General features: G+C 36.4%; 1 protein-coding gene and 1 pseudogene across 1 annotated transcript in view; both read right to left on the bottom strand.

Annotated features, from left to right (window-relative positions):
• Window positions 1-3,812: 3,812 nt before the first annotated feature.
• LOC138306379 (uncharacterized) overlaps window positions 3,813-18,192 on the bottom strand; it is a 481,793-nt gene continuing 467,413 nt past the window's right edge. Inside the window, exon 4 of the mRNA XM_069246817.1 lies at window positions 3,813-7,677. Within this exon, the coding sequence (XP_069102918.1) occupies window positions 5,477-7,677 (2,201 nt within the window). The 3' untranslated portion in view covers window positions 3,813-5,476. The remainder of the gene's footprint in view (window positions 7,678-18,192) is intronic.
• LOC138306396 (MYCBP-associated protein-like) overlaps window positions 13,609-18,192 on the bottom strand; it is a 453,378-nt pseudogene continuing 448,794 nt past the window's right edge.

Raw genomic sequence — 18,192 nt, 5'->3', positions numbered from 1 at the left:
TCCATTTTGTTTATTTGTCTGTTTACCTGTTCTGTATTTGCATATTACAGAGTTATCTGCCCTTGCCGGTAGGTATTGATTGTGATGTCATGTGCTTTGCGATAACGTCATACTTTTCGGAGAAAACAGCGTGAATTGTCCTTACAAAATAATAACTAACAATCGATACCTACCCGCAAGGGAGCTAACTCTGTAATATACAAAGACGAAACAGGGTTGTGCCAAGGATAATAAGAAATAAGGATTCGTCACTATCTCATAATGCGAGATACCTATGAACCAATAGTGAAAACCATTTTGAACTGTGCTCACAAAATAATAACGTAACAATCGATACCTACCCGCAAGGGAGCTAACTCTGTAATATACAAACATGAAATAGGGTTGTACATGTACCAAGGATAATAAGGAATAAGGATTCGTCACTATCTCATCATGCGAGATACCTATGAACCAATACTGAAAACCATTTTTCTCAACAAATACTTGTCTTACCAAGTCAAATGAAACAACAATGTAAACCTTAATTTCATAACCTTTAATCCTTGCTAGATTTAGAAGAAATGTTGTTCATAAAACATTATGTAATGATTGCCTGCTTCAGAAAGTAAGACGTAAGCCTGCCACTGGCAAGCTATATCAAAGGTTGCGCCGGCGGATATCAAAGGGAGAACAGTTGTCCCGAACGTCACGGTCGGTTGTCGCCAAACGTCACGGTCGGTTGTCGCCAAATGTCATGGTCAGTTGTCGTCCAACGTCATAGTCAGTTGTCGTCTAAGTCACGGTCAGTGCACAAACCGAAAAATGCTCACGATGTATTCGTCCACAACCCTGAGTGACTTATCCTTGTCATCTTGGTCCTTGGTTGTACAGAAGACATAATTACAGAGTTATCTGCCCTTGTGGTCGGTATTGATTGTGATGTCATGTGTATACAAGAACATATCATATTTTTCAAAGAAGCGAGGTGAGTTTTCTTTTTTGATCACTAAATAGTTACATCACTATCGCTGTCTATCCTCAAGGACAGATAACTCTGTATGCGCCAATACGCACTGACATCATATAGCTGTTTATACTTCTTCATATCTTTTAAAGTGATGCTAAAAGCAAAATATTTTGTTGAATAAAACTCATGCAAATTATCAGTTGGGAAGAACAGAAAATTACAATGTAAATATAATATTGATGTAATTAATCCAATATATTTTCAAAGCAATTTGATTTCACGGTCAACAGGTAAAACAGATATTCAATAAAATAATTATTCTTGTTGTTAAATGTTTTTACTGCGATTTATAGTTTTTGCAAATACTACTTTCAACAACAAAATTCCCAAAATCAAATCAGACACTAAAATAATTTTTTTATGTTAAACTCAAACCAAGCTACCCCGGAAACCAAGAAAAATGTACAGATTGTTCCTGTAATGTACGCAAGTTTAACTAGTGGTAGATTGCACTTTACTTTATTTTCATATTTATTTTGTAGTCTTGTACCCCAATGCCAAATATGAGAGTGAAAATATCTCTCTATATATATATAATGATGGGGTCCACTCTCACCCCTTCAGGAACACATCCACTCTTACCCCCTTCAGGAACACATTCACTCTTACCCCCTTCAGGAACACATCCACACTCACTCCTTCAGGGACACATCTACCCCAATACCTTTCAGGAACACATCCACACTCACTCCTTCAGGAACACATCTACCCCAATACCCGTCAGGAACACATCCATCGTCACCCCCTTCAGGAACACATCCTTTTTCACCCCTTCAGGAACACATCCACCCAAATCTCCTTCATGAAAACACCCACTCTCATCCTCTTCAGGAACACATCAACCCAATCCCTACAGGAACACATCCATCCCTACCCCCTTCAAAAGTACACCCACTTTCACCCCCTTCAGGAACACATCCACCCCTACTCCCTTCAAAAGTACACCCACTTTCACCCCCTTCAGGGACACACCCACTTTCACCCCCTTCAGGGACACACCCACTTTCACCCCCTTCAGGAACACATCCACCCCTACCCCCTTCAAAAGTACACCCACTTTCACCCCCTTCAGGGACACATCCACCTTCACCCCTTTCAGGAACATATCCAACCCCATACCCTTCAGTTTAACTAGAGGTAGATTGCACTCTACTTTATTTTCATATTATGTAGTCTTGATTCCCGATGCCAAATCCGAGAGTGAAAATATCTATATAGCTCTATAAGTATGATGGGGAGGTGAAAAGTGGTGGATTATTTTGGCTTCAAGAATACATTCACCCCACCCCATTCAAGAACACATCCACTCTCAGTCCCTTTAGGAACATATCCACTCTCAGTCCCTTTAGGAACACATCCACTCTCAGTCCCTTTAGGAACACATCCACTCTCCCCTTCAGGAACACAACCACCAACTTTCTTTAGGAACACATTTCCTCCCATCCCCTTCAGGACCACAATCACTCTAACCCCCTTTAGGAACACACCCACTCTCGCCCTCTTCGTGAACACTTACATCCCAATTTCCTTCAGGAACACATCCATCCTAATCCCCTTCAGAAACACATCAACTCTAACCCCTTCAGGAACACAGCCACTCTCACCTCTTTAGGAACACATCAACTCTCACCCCCTTCAGGGACACATCCACTCTCATCCCCTTCAGAAACACATCCACTCTCACCCCCTTCAGGAATACATCTATCCCTACCCCTTCCGGAACACACCCACTCTCGCCCCCTTCAGGAACACATCCATCCTAATCCCCTTCAGCGACACATCCATTCTAATCCCCTTCAGGAACACACCCACTATCACCCCGTTTAGGAACACATCCACCCAATCCCTTCAGAAGCACATCCACTGTTAACCTTCAGGAACACATCCCCAGCCCTCTTCAGGAACACATCAACTCTCACCCCCTTCAGGAACACATCCACACTCACTCCTTCAGGAACACATCCATCCTAATCCCCTTCAGGACCACATCCACTCTCACCTTCTTCAGGAACACATTCACCCACCCATCCCTTCAGGAACAGATTACGTCCATCCCCTACCCCCTTCAGGAACACATCCACTCTCACCCTCTTCAGGAACACAATCACCCCACCCCCTTCAGGAGCATATCCACACCGTCCCCTCCATGCAGCCATCTTGGATTTTGATAGTTAAAAGTTGGTTACCGCTATTTCTCAGAAAGTGCTAAAGGGGTCTTTCTCAAATTTCATATGCAGGTTACCCCAGGGCCCTAGTTGTGCATATTATATTTTGGGACCTATTGGTCAACAAGATGGCCGATTAGCCACCATCTTTGATTTTGGTATTTAAAGCTTATTACCGCTATTTCTCAGAAAGTACTGAAAGCATCCATCTCAAATTGCATACAGTGTATGCAGGTTCCCTTAGGGCCTTGGTTGCGCATATTGCATTTTTGGACCAATCGATGAACAAGATGGCCGACAGACCGCCATCTAGGATTTGGATAGTTGAAGTTTGTTATCGCTATTTCGCAGAAAGTACTGAAGGGATCAGGCTCAAATTTCATACAGAATGTATTATGTAGTTGAAATTTGAAAAGCAGAGAAAAGATCCCCTTTCCATTATCAGACATAGATCATTCTTTGGTGGGCGCCAAGATCCCCCTGGGATCTCTTGTTATTTATAGTTTATGCAATATAATAGACATTTGAAAGTGACGTAATTATTCAATAAAAGTCGGTCATAAATGGGAGAAGCTAACTCAATTGAACAGCCAATGATGACTCTTCACATACGGTAGAATTATTCATCCGCGACGACAAAAGGTTCCATATTTTTTATTGTAAAATAAACATGACAAACAAAATAACTTTCAGAGATTATTTTTTTTTATCAAATCATGTATTTAAATATGTATTTATTTTTATTAAATGTTAATATAGAAGTTAATTACATAAAGTATTTGTACTCGGCCACATGTGTCAACTCAGTGACCGTTGTGAAGCGAGGCGAACCTGGAGCACGCTTTTTACAGTCACTAGAGTTTGCCGAAGTTGTCAAAACACCGGTGTTCAAATAGCTCAATGTGTTTGAGATTGTCGTCTGACTTGACGATATTACATCCTTGGGAGCCATGTGATTATCTACGGTAGATTCACCGATGTATGGAACAATTTCACTTGTGTTCGATGATACAATGTATTTGTGGTGACATTTTTTTCAAATTTTATGAAAAACAACACTACAAAATGTAAACAAAATCATGTGTTTCTTAAAAAGTAGGCCTATATATTGCATTTTCGTACGCAAGTTCAAAGGTCAATGTTACCATGCAGTTATAGTAAACATACTTGGCTAGTCAACCTCGATACTCCAGAGCTTCCGATCACTTACGATCTCTACACCTCTGGACTATCTCATAGTGAATTGAAGGCAGCTCAGCGGAAAACATTTGACCAATCACATGCTAGTAAAGATTTCCTTTGAAGACTACAGAGAGAGCGACGCCTAACATCAAAGCCACACAGTCAACCACAGTGTACCGTTATACGGCTCTTTTGATGTACATTAAATGACTAAATTACCTCTTCTATTCTGTTGCCTCCATTTTTACTATGAGATAGTCCAGGGTTGTAGTGATCGTAAGTGATCGGAATCTCTGGAATATCGAGGATGTTGGCTAATAGGCCTGTTTGCGTATTGTGAACAAGCCTAGCAAATGTTAATATATGCTCCCAAAGTCAAATACAGAATACATATATTTTAAAGATCAAATCTAACATATACTCCCAGTATCAAAGTCTTATACAGACTACATACATTTTATAGATCAAATCTAACATATACTCCCAGTATCAAAGTCATATACAGAATACATACATTTTATAGATCAAATCTAACATATACTCCCAGTATCAAAGTTATATACAGAATACATACATTTTATAGATCAAATCTAACATATACTCCCAGTATCAAAGTCATATACAGAATACATACATTTTATAGATCAAATCTAACATATACTCCAAGTATCAAAGTCTTATACAGACTACATACATTTTATAGATCAAATCTAACATATACTCCCAGTATCAAAGTTATATACAGAATACATACATTTTATAGATCAAATCTAACATATACTCCCAGTATCAAAGTTATATACAGAATACATACATTTTATAGATCAAATCTAACTTATACTCCCAGTATCAAAGTCTTATACAGAACACATACATTTTATATATAAAACCTAACGTATACATGTACTCCCATGCAGTATCAGTCATATAGAGAATAGATATATGTAGAACCTCTCGTGAACACGCCAATATATCAAATGTAATATACCTCTCACGCTGGATAGAGACATTTTCTTTCGCTCGATCAGTTGATTACGAGCGTTAGATTACCAAGTCAGAGGACCGGAGTTCGATTCCTATATTTCATCTGAAATTTATACATGAGTGGGAATGATATTATTTAGAAAAACACATCCAGAAGATGGTCATACAAAGCGTTCTTTCTCTCACCCTGTCTCTCCATTCTTTCCTTTGCGTGGTCCAAAACAGATTTCCCCATCCCGTCCAGTAAGTTTTTGATATCATAATTCTGCTGTAATGATTCCATCTGTTTTCTCACATACATCTCGCACTCAATGAACCAGTCTACATCTGTTTGATATATAGCTAAATAATGTAGACAATAATAACCCTTATCATCTATACACACCGTCATGGCGGGGTAAGTCCTACATATATACACACACAAATCCTTACCTCCGAACATACAAGTCCAATGTAAAACAGTACCCCTTTTACTGTCTACTAACTGACACATGTACTGACTTCTACGTATCAAACGCTCGTCTACTGTTTCACATTTGTGTTGTTCATCCTTGACTTTATGTATAGTTTTCTCTACAGTCTGGAAAATAGAACAGTTTCCTGTCCCCGCCGCTCTATGAAGCGGTGATAATCCGAACGTATTGTTAACTTGTACGAGGTGTGGGTAATCATCACACAACGCAGTCACTATTTCTAATCTCTCAGACCAACACGCCACATGTAGGGCATGAAAACCTGCCCAATCCCTCCCTGTAGGAGTGACGCCAAACTGTGGTAGTATATTATAGAGATCCATACTCCCTCCCTCTGCCACATCTAACATTGTTTTCTCGTCAGGTTTGGCCCCAACTTTAAGCAGAGATATACCACACTTTGAGGAACCAGACTTGCATGCTTTATTTAACAAGTCATATTTTATCTCATCATTCAGGTAAACAACAACTTCATTGAGTACATTCTCATCTACCTCACCATCCTCATCACCTCTTGAAATTAATCCCCACCAATCTGTGTCCTTGTCAGGTTTGACTCCCTTTTCCAATAGATACGAAGCTAATTCAACTAATCCAGACTTACATGCTTTATTCAATATGTTGAGTTTATTAACCTTTTTCTCATCCAAAAGCTTGTCAAATATCTCAACAAATAAACGATCTTTCCACACATCTAGAGAGCCAATCACAGCATAATCATACCTCTTCACACTCTCAATCTCTCGGAGCAAACGTTCACACAAATCATTGTAATGACCAGATGATATGACAACCATATCTGTAGATGTTTCTAAAGTTGTTAGATAACTAAGTGCTTTGCTGGGACAATGTTTTATATACCCAACAGGTGTTTTCTTTCCATACAAAAGAGCTGCTGTTACATATATAGAATCATGATCAAATCTGTACACTTCCCTACCAGACCAATGTTTCCCCTTCTTTACCAAAAATCCTAATAGCTTATCTAAACTCTCTTTTACAAAATCTACTTTCTCCTCATACTCCCTGCTTCTCCTCTCTTCATTATCAACCAGTTCAATGCTAAATGCTAGTTCTAACAGTGTTTTGTTTACTTTATTCGCATTTGGGTCAAGACCATTCACCAATATTTCTCCACCATTGAGGAAGAGAAACAGAATGGCAGGACATTCTGGTAAATTTGATAGAGCCTCTATGAAAAATGTAACTGGTTTCTCAAAAAATTCTGCTCGTTTTTTCTGCAATTCAGCAGAATTATAAAAAAGCTGACAACATTGAGGGAATCCAATATGAGGTGCATAAGCTACAATTTTTTCCTCTTCTTCCTCTGTCCATGTCAGATTTGTTGGCGTGTACATTGCTAATAGTTTTTGTTTTTCTTCCTTGATTTTGTACTCATTTGAGCTCAGATCAATTATGTTGTCCTTCATAAAAACTGTCCCCAGAGATTTTTCTTCCAAAACATTAAATATTTCATTTCGAATTGTGATAATCAGGATGTTTGTCTGGTTTTGTTTATTAGCAAAAAGTGTTTCTACATTTTTCAGACTCTTGTTCCACTCTTGTACTTCCGATCTACCAATATCTCTCTCACCAAATATGTCATCAATAATACAAACAAGATCAGAATGTGGAGCCAGTAACTTCAAATCCTTAATTTCATGAAGCTGAAGTGGTTTTCTGCACTGCTCCTCCTCCATCAACCAGTGAACCAGCTGGAATGTGGTAGACGTCTTCCCGTCCCCCGTGTTCCCCTTGATCACTAAAACCCTGTTCATTCGGAGCTTCTCTTGAGCATCATGGTACGCTTTGGTCTGTATGAATTGTTTTCCTTTTTCTGTCTTGATCCTATTAACAGTTGTTTCTAAAAATACAAAAAAAGACAAAACAGCTGATAAAAAGATAGTGTGTCGCTGAAGTTATCATTATATGTGATCAAAGTCAAAGAAAATGTTTATAACTGGTAAAAAAATCGTAATCTTTAAATCTTCACGCTGTAATATCATATTGCACATGTAGATATAATTTGAAAAGACTCACCTATTTTATGTAATAGGTCGGGATGGATATCTGTAAAATAAAAATCATTTCACATAAGTATAATTTAGTTTTATAATATAGATCATACAACCTAAAATAAACATATCTATCTACACGCAAAAATATTTTTTTCACACAACTGGTCCGGTATGCGATATTGTACCACTATGTTGTAATACCATCAAATATATGTAATACATTTATTGATATTACAACTTCACCATGAGTATTTAACGATGAAAATATTTTCTTGTTGTCAATTGCTTGTCAATGTAGTTAATGTGGATGACTATAGAAATACGTTTTCTGATTGACAGAATATTTCCTGATATCCCATCAATCAGTTTTGTAATTGACAGAATCTTTCCTAATTTTCCATCAATCAGTTTTGTGATTGACAGAATATTTCCTGATATTCCATCAATCAGTTTTGTGATTGACAGAATCTTTCCTAATTTTCCATCAATCAGTTTTGTGATTGACAGAATCTTTCCTAATTTTCCATCAATCAGTTTTGTAATTGACAGAATTTTTCCTAATTTTCCATCAATCAGTTTTGTGATTGACAGAATATTTCCTGATATCCCATCAATCAGGTTTGCAATTGACAGAATTTTTCCTAATTTTCCATCAATCAGTTTTGTAATTGACAGAATATTTCCTGATATCCCATCAATCAGTTTTGTAATTGACAGAATTTTTTCCTAATTTTCCATCAATCAGTTTTGTAATTGACAGAATTTTTCCTAATTTTCCATCAATCAGTTTTGTAATTGACAGAATCTTTCCTGATATTCCATCAATCAGTTTTGTGATTGACAGAATCTTTCCTGATATTCCATCAATCAGTTTTGTAATTGACAGAATCTTTCCTAATTTTCCATCAATCAGTTTTGTGATTGACAGAATCTTTCCTGATTTTCCATCAATCAGTTTTGTGATTGACAGAATCTTTCCTAATTTTCCATCAATCAGTTTTGTGATTGACAGAATCTTTCCTAATTTTCCATCAATCAGTTTTGTAATTGACAGAATTTTTCCTAATTTTCCATCAATCAGTTTTGTGATTGACAGAATATTTCCTGATATCCCATCAATCAGTTTTGCAATTGACAGAATTTTTCCTAATTTTCCATCAATCAGTTTTGTAATTGACAGAATATTTCCTGATATCCCATCAATCAGTTTTGTAATTGACAGAATTTTTTCCTAATTTTCCATCAATCAGTTTTGTAATTGACAGAATTTTTCCTGATATTCTGTCAATCAGTTTTGTAATTGAGAATCTTTCCTGACATTCCATCAATCAGTTTCGTGATTGACAGAATCTTTCCTGATTTTCCATCTATCAGTTTTGTGATTGACAGAATCTTCCTTGAGTGTTTAGATCATTGATATTCAACCTGATAGATAATAATCTATATCATTAACCCAAGGTATCTTGTTTGATGACTTATAACATTCCTTGTTTTTTATGATTAGTACGTATATTTCTTTATTACAATTCCTTGACAGCTGCCCTAGTTACATAAACTGGGTCCTGGGCAAGGGATAGTCACATTTAATCAACTACTAGTTAATAACTAGCACGCTCAATATTGTTTTATTACTTCCAACGTTTTGAGAAGAAGTTGTTTGAATGACAAGTGTACGGATGGTAGACGGTGCACGGCGGACGACTATGGACGGAACGTGATGACTATAGGTCAACATAGACATCACAAACATCACGCGCCGGACCCAGAGAATTGTTGAGTTTCCTATATATAATTACATTTCTACATTTTTTTAAGAAGTCGAGATTTCGATCTCAGACTCCGGTTCCGGCCATCAGTTTAGAGTGAAAGACACTAAAAAATACCAAAAATAAAAATAAATAAAAAATCCTCCCGACCGACCGACCCTATATTTTTGCCAATGTAACCCTAAACAGACATATGTTTTTTTTGGCCTTATTCTATTTTTTTCTTCTTATCACTTTAGTTCACGAACGCTTATCTTCGGAGACGTTATGTACATCGATGATGTCTTGAAACGTACGTTCGAGTTTGTAAAAAAAAATCAAGGTTTTAAACGTTCATAAACTCATCACAGTACGTTGTAAAACGTTTACGTTTAGTCATTTAGGTAGGTCATGATGTTGGACGTTTTTTTTCTCACTATATGTAATCAGAGATTGTGTCAATGTCAAGAGTTCGCTAAGGGGTCAAATGAGGTCAAACAAAGGTCAAAAATGATTTTTTTGAAGGGCGCAATTGAAAGAACATGTTTTCAGACACATATAATGATCAATTTCAAGGACATGTTATTCAAAATCGCGGAGATTTAGGACATCAAAGATCTAACTTTTAATTTTTAGTTGTCCTTCTGTGCCTTTATACCTGTATGTTCAGTGTTGACTTTTCACACAAGTATTGTTTAAACTTTTGGCTAATATGAATATGTTTTTGTTATGTCATATACGGCTAGATGGCGGTAATACAGCTCTGACAATATGGTGATTCGTTCGTTTTCCGTAATTTTTTACGTAAATTGTGAGCTTGCAGCTCCTTTATCATTTAATGTACCGTTTCTTACATGGAAACTTCAGCATATTGTCTACAACTGGGATAAATTTCAAAGTCGTAACTCTACAAATTGCTGAAGTAAAACTCTGCGAATATGACGTTTCGTTCAATTTTAACGTACATTTTACCGTAATTAATTAAATTTCCTGATAGATAGATGAATGGATATGAAATGCCAAGGTTATGTATTGTGTAGAAGTTTGTCTGTAACAGTTATGGGTTATCAAGGTCATATACAGCTAAATGGCGGAAATAATGTAATTCGTTTTCTTTAAATTAGGCGTAGTTTGTGAGCTCGCAGCGTCTTTACGTTTTGAGGTTGAGTGTTGATTTTTCATATATATATATATATACATTGTCTACAACACTATATACATTTCAAGGTCATGTGTGGAAAAATGGCGGTAATATAGTCATGAAATTTGGCAATTTGGTCATTACAGATAGATAACGAACGGCCAATTATTGGAGACAGGGATATTTATTGCTTTTACAAGACTGTATATTAAGAACAAATAGAGTCGCCAACATGAAGATGACAGTTCTAAAACGGTGTTTATTCCGATCAAAGACTGGACTTGTGTTTGATTGTGTGTGCCATTTAATCAATGTCTAATTACTGTGTATTATTTTTTTCGATCGAAATTTTAACGCTCATAACTTAATTACCGTACGCTGTGCACCGTGTGCGTTTCGTTATTCTCACTTTATTTTATCAGAATTACGTCAAGGCCAAGAGTTCGCTAGGAGGTCAAATGAACATAATCATAGAAATGTTTTGAATAACGCATACGAAAGAACATGCTCTCAGACATATAGTGACCAATTTCAAGATCATACCATTCAAAATGGCAAAGAAATAGGACGTTAAAAATAGAACTTTTAATTTTTATTTATACTTACGGGATTTATTTTCAGCGCCTTTAAAATGTATGTTCAGTGTTGATTTTCCACATGTGTATTGTTTGTTTAAGCAATAAACTGTTACCAGATTGGACATACAGTTGATATGAAGCCCATCCGGAAGGAAGATAAATAGAATGGCGCCCGTTAGGGCGCCATTCTATTTATCTTTAGGACGGATGGGGTCCATATAAACTGTATGTCCAATCTGGTTACAGTTTATTACTTATATTTCCATTACGATTATTAAAATTCAACACTATACACGTATATCCTTTGAATTTTCCCGCTTGCGCAAGTGTTGACGTCACCAAGTTTAATAATAAACGGAACAGCCATATCATCAGCTTTTGAATATAGTTCAACACAAAACGGTTTGAAACAAGCGAACAAATGAAAATTATGCAATGATATTTTTTAATAAATGCTATTTTGTAAACATGATAATACTATTAGATTTCATAGACCACACTATAAAACCACTTTTTAAATTATTTGACCGTTATGTATGGGCGTAAGTATATATTGTATACACTGTCCGTGACGCGGCGGAAACGTTAAATATTCATACGCTTGACCAGATTGGAGTTCATAGCGTGATATTACCCATCTGGTTTAACATAGATCAAACGGGAAACTGAAAGTAGAATGGAAATATACCCTTGTGAATAGGTCAGGTTTTTTTTTAAATGTGTTTCTAGAAATCCGGACCTGAACTAGAGTGTTTGGATTTTCATTGATATAACTATTACAAGCATATATTACACACCTGAATTTGACAGTTGGGAGAAATCCTGTACAGGCCGCAGTCGCTTTGCTTGCGATAGACCTACAAAAAGCACAGTTAAAAGTTAATTATTTGTCAATGTGTGTATTAATTATATATTCCGAGGCCTGAAACCAATCATTAACAGGTCATACAGAAAATTAATGAAAAATTCTTTACCGTGGAGTTAGAAATTATGACCCTAATATATTACTAATGCTTTCATCATGTGTATGAAGTCTTGATTACTATCGCTATATTTATATAAATGTGTTACCGAAATTTCCTGCGTATTGCTCGCGAGCTATACAATTTGTTACATAAAAATATGTCTAATGTGGGTTATCTATGGAAATTATTACAAAAATAGAAAAAAAAATGTGGGCTATATGCTATAACCTGTTTTAAAGACACAAACAATAGCAGGTATATAGCTGAGCTAAGCTCATACTATATAAGCATACTATAAGTATTTTCACATAAGCTAATCTTCTTGCAATTGAAACCTATCATCAAACATATAATATCAATCCCATATGAAACAAGAGGCCCATGGGCCTTAACGGTCATCTAACTATTAGCACAATACAACAGAGTCGTTTAAAGATTTTAGCTTATTTGACCCCTGAGACCTTGATTGAAGATCAGGGTTAATCATTTGAACAAACTTGGTAGCCCTTGATCCCAGAATGTCACATGCCCAATATCAGGTCTCTAGGCCTCTTAGTTATTCATCAGAAGTCGTTTAAAGACTTTCACCTTTTTGACCCTTGTGACCTTGAAATCAGGTCAAGGTCATTCATTTGAACTAACTTGATAGCCATTCATCCCAGCATGCTGCAGGCCCAATATGAGTATCCTGGGCCTTTTGGTTCTTGAGAAGAAGTCGTTTAAAGATTTTAGCCTTTTTGACCACAGTGACCTTGAATGAAGGTCAAGGTCTTTAATTTGAACAAAACTCATAGCCATTCATCCAAGCATGTCACGGGCCAATATCAGGTATCTAGGCCTCTTAGTTATTTACAAGAAGTTGTTTAAAGGATTTTAGTCTATTTGACCCCTGTGACCTTAAATGAAGGTCAATGTTATTCATTTGAACAAAAATTGGTAGTCATTACATACCAGCATGCTACAGGTGCCAATATCAGTACCCTGGGGCCTTATGGGTCATGAGAAGAAGTTGTTTAAAGATTTTAGCCTATTTGACCCCTGTGACCTTAAATGAAGGTCAATGTCATTCATTTGAACAAACTTGGTAGCCATTCATCCCAGCATGCTACAGGCCCAAATATCAGTACCCTGGGCCTTCTGGGTCTTGAGAAGAAGTTGTTTTAAAGATTTTAGCCTATTTGACCCCTGTGACCTTGAATGAAAGTCAAGGTCATTCATTTGAACAAACTTGATAGCCCTTCATCCCAGCATGCTACAGGCCAAATATCAGTACCCTGGGCCTTTCGGTTATTGAGAAGAAGTCGTTTGAATGAAAAGTTTATGCACAGCGCACGGCGGACAGCGCACGGCGCACGACGACGGACGGTGCATGATGACAATAGGTCATCCTGACCCTTCGGGTCAGATGACCTAAAAAAGCCGTATCAAAAAAACATTTCGGACAGGTAGTGGGCCTTTATTTATGCTTGTGTCTGTATTTAACTTAAAAGTTTCAACATCGGTCCAATCATATTTAGGTAAGAGGTTTTACTATAATTTCTATTATGGATTACTAAAACTTTTCCAGAGATTTTTTTTTTTTTTTTTCAAAGATTTGAACACTTTTTGACAACAATACTAAGGTGAATACTATTTAGGAAGTCTCGTTTTGCCTTTTTCTTTCTTTCTCTTTAATGATGATATATTACCATATTTTGCTCATATAACACACACTTTTTTTCAGATATTGACAAGTGAAAAATTGGAGTGCGCACTATGCATAGGCACAAGCCTTGGAAACTCATTTAGACAATTCAATAAATTCTGATATTTTTGCCATGTCATTTTTACTAAATGTTTGAGTGATAACATTTTCTCTTGTGACCTACCCAACTTTGTAGAGGTTTTTCTTGACAGGGACATGAGGGGTGTAGGCCATCTTGGAAACATTTTTGTTGAGCTGGTGAAGAAAGTTTTCTTTTCTCTCGTCATCTTCGTCCATGTCCAGCAAGTCCTAAAATAATAGAACTAATTGATTATCTCCCCTTAACCAATTTTATTACTAAATTACCTCCCTTTACTTGTTAGCTGCCCTAAATATTCATTAATATGTCAACTAACAATTACCCCCCGTATCTATCAAACTAGGTATTAACTAGCAAATTATCTCCCTTTGTCCAGATTCGAATTAACAATTAAGCTATCATTATCTTATACAACTCCCCCTTCCCTTGTTTTGAATATCATATATCTTATGAAATTTTTTGAACAAACAAATTTTGTTATATCACTTATATGATTAACTTTGATTTAAACATTCTATCTGAAAGTTATCTCCCTTTTACAACTTCATGTCCATGATATTCATAGTAGCACAACATTTGACTATGAGACAGTCATATGAAAATGTGAAACAAACAAAGTCGGTATAACTTAGCAAAACTAGCCGTTATCTAATTCAGATCTCTGTGTACTCAGACATAAGTGTATGGCATTTTCCTTCGTAGTAAATAAAACCTGCACAATCCAAAAACCTGTCTATACCAGTCAAATATGCTGGTCCATATAAAAATAATTCAGTTTAGACAAGTTCTGGTTTTATGATCAATCTGACTTTGCTGTTACAATTTATTCATTTACCCCTGAAAACACATTTAGACTCTTCTAAATCAAAGACTAGACCAGTCCATTATGAAACTTCAGGGTGAATTAAACTGTCAGCTCTTTTAGATCCTCAATAGACAAGTCCCAGATTCGGCTTTCTCTCTCCTCCTCCGGGACCATCATCAGATGTATTTGTTTCAGCTGCTGGACCAGGGTGAAATTGTAGTGTAGCTGTAAGAAAAAAACATTAATTATCAAACCCTGGACTAGGCTCAATTGTAATGTAGCTGTAAGATAAAATATTAATTATCAAACCTGGACTAGGCTAAATTGTAATGTAGTTGTAAGATTAAAATTATTAATTATCAAACCCATGGACTAGGCTAAATTGTAATGTAGCTGTAAAGATAAAATATTAATTATCAAACCCTGGACTAGGCTAAATTGTAATGTAGCTGTAAGATAAAATATTAATTATCAAACCCTGGACTAGGCTAAATTGTAATGTAGCTGTAAGATAAAATATTAATTATCAAACCCTGGACTAGGCTAAATTGTAATGTAGCTGTAAGATAAAATATTAATTATCAAACCCTGGACTAGGCTAAATTGTAATGTAGCTGTAAGATAAAACATTAATTATCAAACCCTGGACTAGGCTAAATTGTAATGTAGCTGTAAGATAAAATATTAATTATCAAACCCTGGACCAGGCTTAAGTTGTAGAGTAACTACAGGCAAATATTTCATTTTACATCAAGCAACAGAGAACTTACCTTCGGGTTGTTACGGGCGAATATCTCCTCTTCAGTGATGTAGTTGTCGACGGGAGAACTTGGGCGGTCGGGAGTTTTTATACCACTGATGATATCAAACATCACCTGCCTAACCATCTGCTCTGCTTGTTTCTGCTGCAAGTCTCGCTAAAATATCAACATATAATTTTTTTTAAGTTTTTACCTTATAATTTGACTTGTTAAATGAATATCATAATGCTAGTTATTGATGCTAGCCAAATTTTCTTTGATTTTAACTGAAAAAGTTAAAAAAAAAAATTCAAAAAAATTTGATTATAGTCAAAGAGTTTAAATTTCATTATCAGGCTTTCACATTGTTGTCAACTCAAACTTGTATCAGATTCACAGGCCTTGTTCTTGAAATATTTTGTCGATCCGGAAAAATATTTTCATTACCGTATTTCGACCCAATAAGTACCCAGGGCGGTTAAAAATTGAAAATAGATATATGGAGTACCTATCAGGACCAAATTTGGGCTGACACTTCACACAATTATTACACTGAGTAGACCATTAATCAAATTACATATAAGGCCAAAAAAAAATAAATATGGTCGGCATCTATCACTCTGAAATAATGGTCGAAACCAGAGTCTGACATCAAAATTGCTACTTTAAATTTTTTTTCGTAGAAAAGTGGGAAAAAAAACAGGGTCGGGGGTAAAAAATTAGGGACGGTCGGGTAACCCTAAACAGAGATATGTTTTTGTTTGGCCTTAGTAATCAAAACAAGAGAAATCTTCACGGTTTTCCTACTTTCAGTTTGTATTTAAGTCATTGTAAGTGATCCTCAATAAGGAGAGGGGTGCATATAGGGACGGAAGCCTTTATTGGGTTGAATACGTCTTATGTTTCCCGCCATCGTCGTAATTACTGCACGTTTGTTGACTATCACCGTGCCTGACAGCAAAACAGTGAAATGAATCTTCATTGTTAACATCGATAATGACCTTTACTTAGGTTTCGAAATCATACCTCAAGTTCCTCACGTTCTTTGAGGTATTTATCTTCCTGAAGAGCTATGCCGCGGAGGGTAACAATGAGAGCGGCCCCTCCACAGAGGGTCGGACGCGTCTCAAATCTCCACTGTTCATGGAACACCCCAGCACTAGGAGATTTAAATACAAACGGGAACTTCATCGTCTCACCTGGCAGAATTACACCTGTCAAGGGAAAAAAAAAGTTTTCTTGATTTGGGTCTTATACTCACAAACAACTGATGGTGTTTTTTTAGTAAAAACGTAATATATTGGACACTGGGAAGATTTTAGCAAAGAAAGATAACATACAACCGGACACTTTCACCCCTGAAATTTCGTAATAGACTGGACTTGTCTTTGATTTAGAAGAGTCTAAATGTGTGTTTAGGGGTGAATAATTTCATGGCTACATGCCAAATCTAAAACAACTGTTTGGTAAAAGTTTTTAGGAGTGATGCAATGTTTAAGATACTTAGAAGACTATTTTTTCCTGTGACAATTTTGAACATCAAAAAAAAGTGTTTGTAATTGCCTGGTAGTAAAATATCTATTTCTGGTATTCTGTTTATGAATATTTGAGAGTTATCTCCATTGTAGGTTATTACAAATTGTAATGTCGTTACTTTGTGAGCAAAAAATTACGTCATTTTCTAATAAAAATATGGCGTTATACTCATACTCATCACGTTATAAAATCATGACAAAACAATCCATACCTACCTATAAGGACAGATAACTCAAATATATCATAAATTTAGTCAGAATTCAAAGCTTAACACTGCTGTTCTAACTGTTATCTAGAAACCATTCGTAAAATCATATACAGTCAAACTTGGTTGATACGAACTTCGTCTCAGGTGACCTAAAAAACTCTCGGGGGATTCCTCTAGGTAGGGAATGATTTTATATTATCACGTCACACCCTCTAGGTAGGGAATGATTCTATTATCACGTCACACCCTCTAGGTAGGGAATGATTCTATTATCACGTCACACCCTCTAGGTAGGGAATGATTCTATTATCACGTCACACCCTCTAGGTAGGGAATGATTCTATTATCACGTCACACCCTCTAGGTAGGGAATGATTCTATTATCACGTCACACCCTCTAGGTAGGAGGGAATGATTCTATTATCATGTCACACCCTCTAGGTAGGGAATGATTCTATTATCATGTCACACCCTCTAGGTAGGGAATGATTCTATTATCATGTCACACCTCTAGGTAGGGAATGATTCTATTATCATGTCACACCCTCTAGGTAGGGAATGATTCTATTATCACGTCACACCCTCTAGTAGGAATGATCTCATTAGGGAATGATTCTATTATCATGTCACACCCTCTAGGTAGGGAATGATTCTATTATCATGTCACACCCTCTAGGTAGGAATGATTATATTATCATGTCACACCCTCTAGGTAGGGAATGATTCTATTATCACGTCACACCCTCTAGGTAGGGAATGATTCTATTATCATGTCACACCCTCTAGGTAGGGAATGATTCTATTATCATGTCACACCCTCTAGGTAGGGAATGATTCTATTATCATGTCACACCCTCTA

Source organism: Argopecten irradians, chromosome 13 (assembly GCF_041381155.1).
Source record: "Argopecten irradians isolate NY chromosome 13, Ai_NY, whole genome shotgun sequence".
NCBI lineage: Eukaryota > Metazoa > Mollusca > Bivalvia > Pectinida > Pectinidae > Argopecten > Argopecten irradians.
This window is presented reverse-complemented; position numbering and strand designations above follow the sequence as displayed.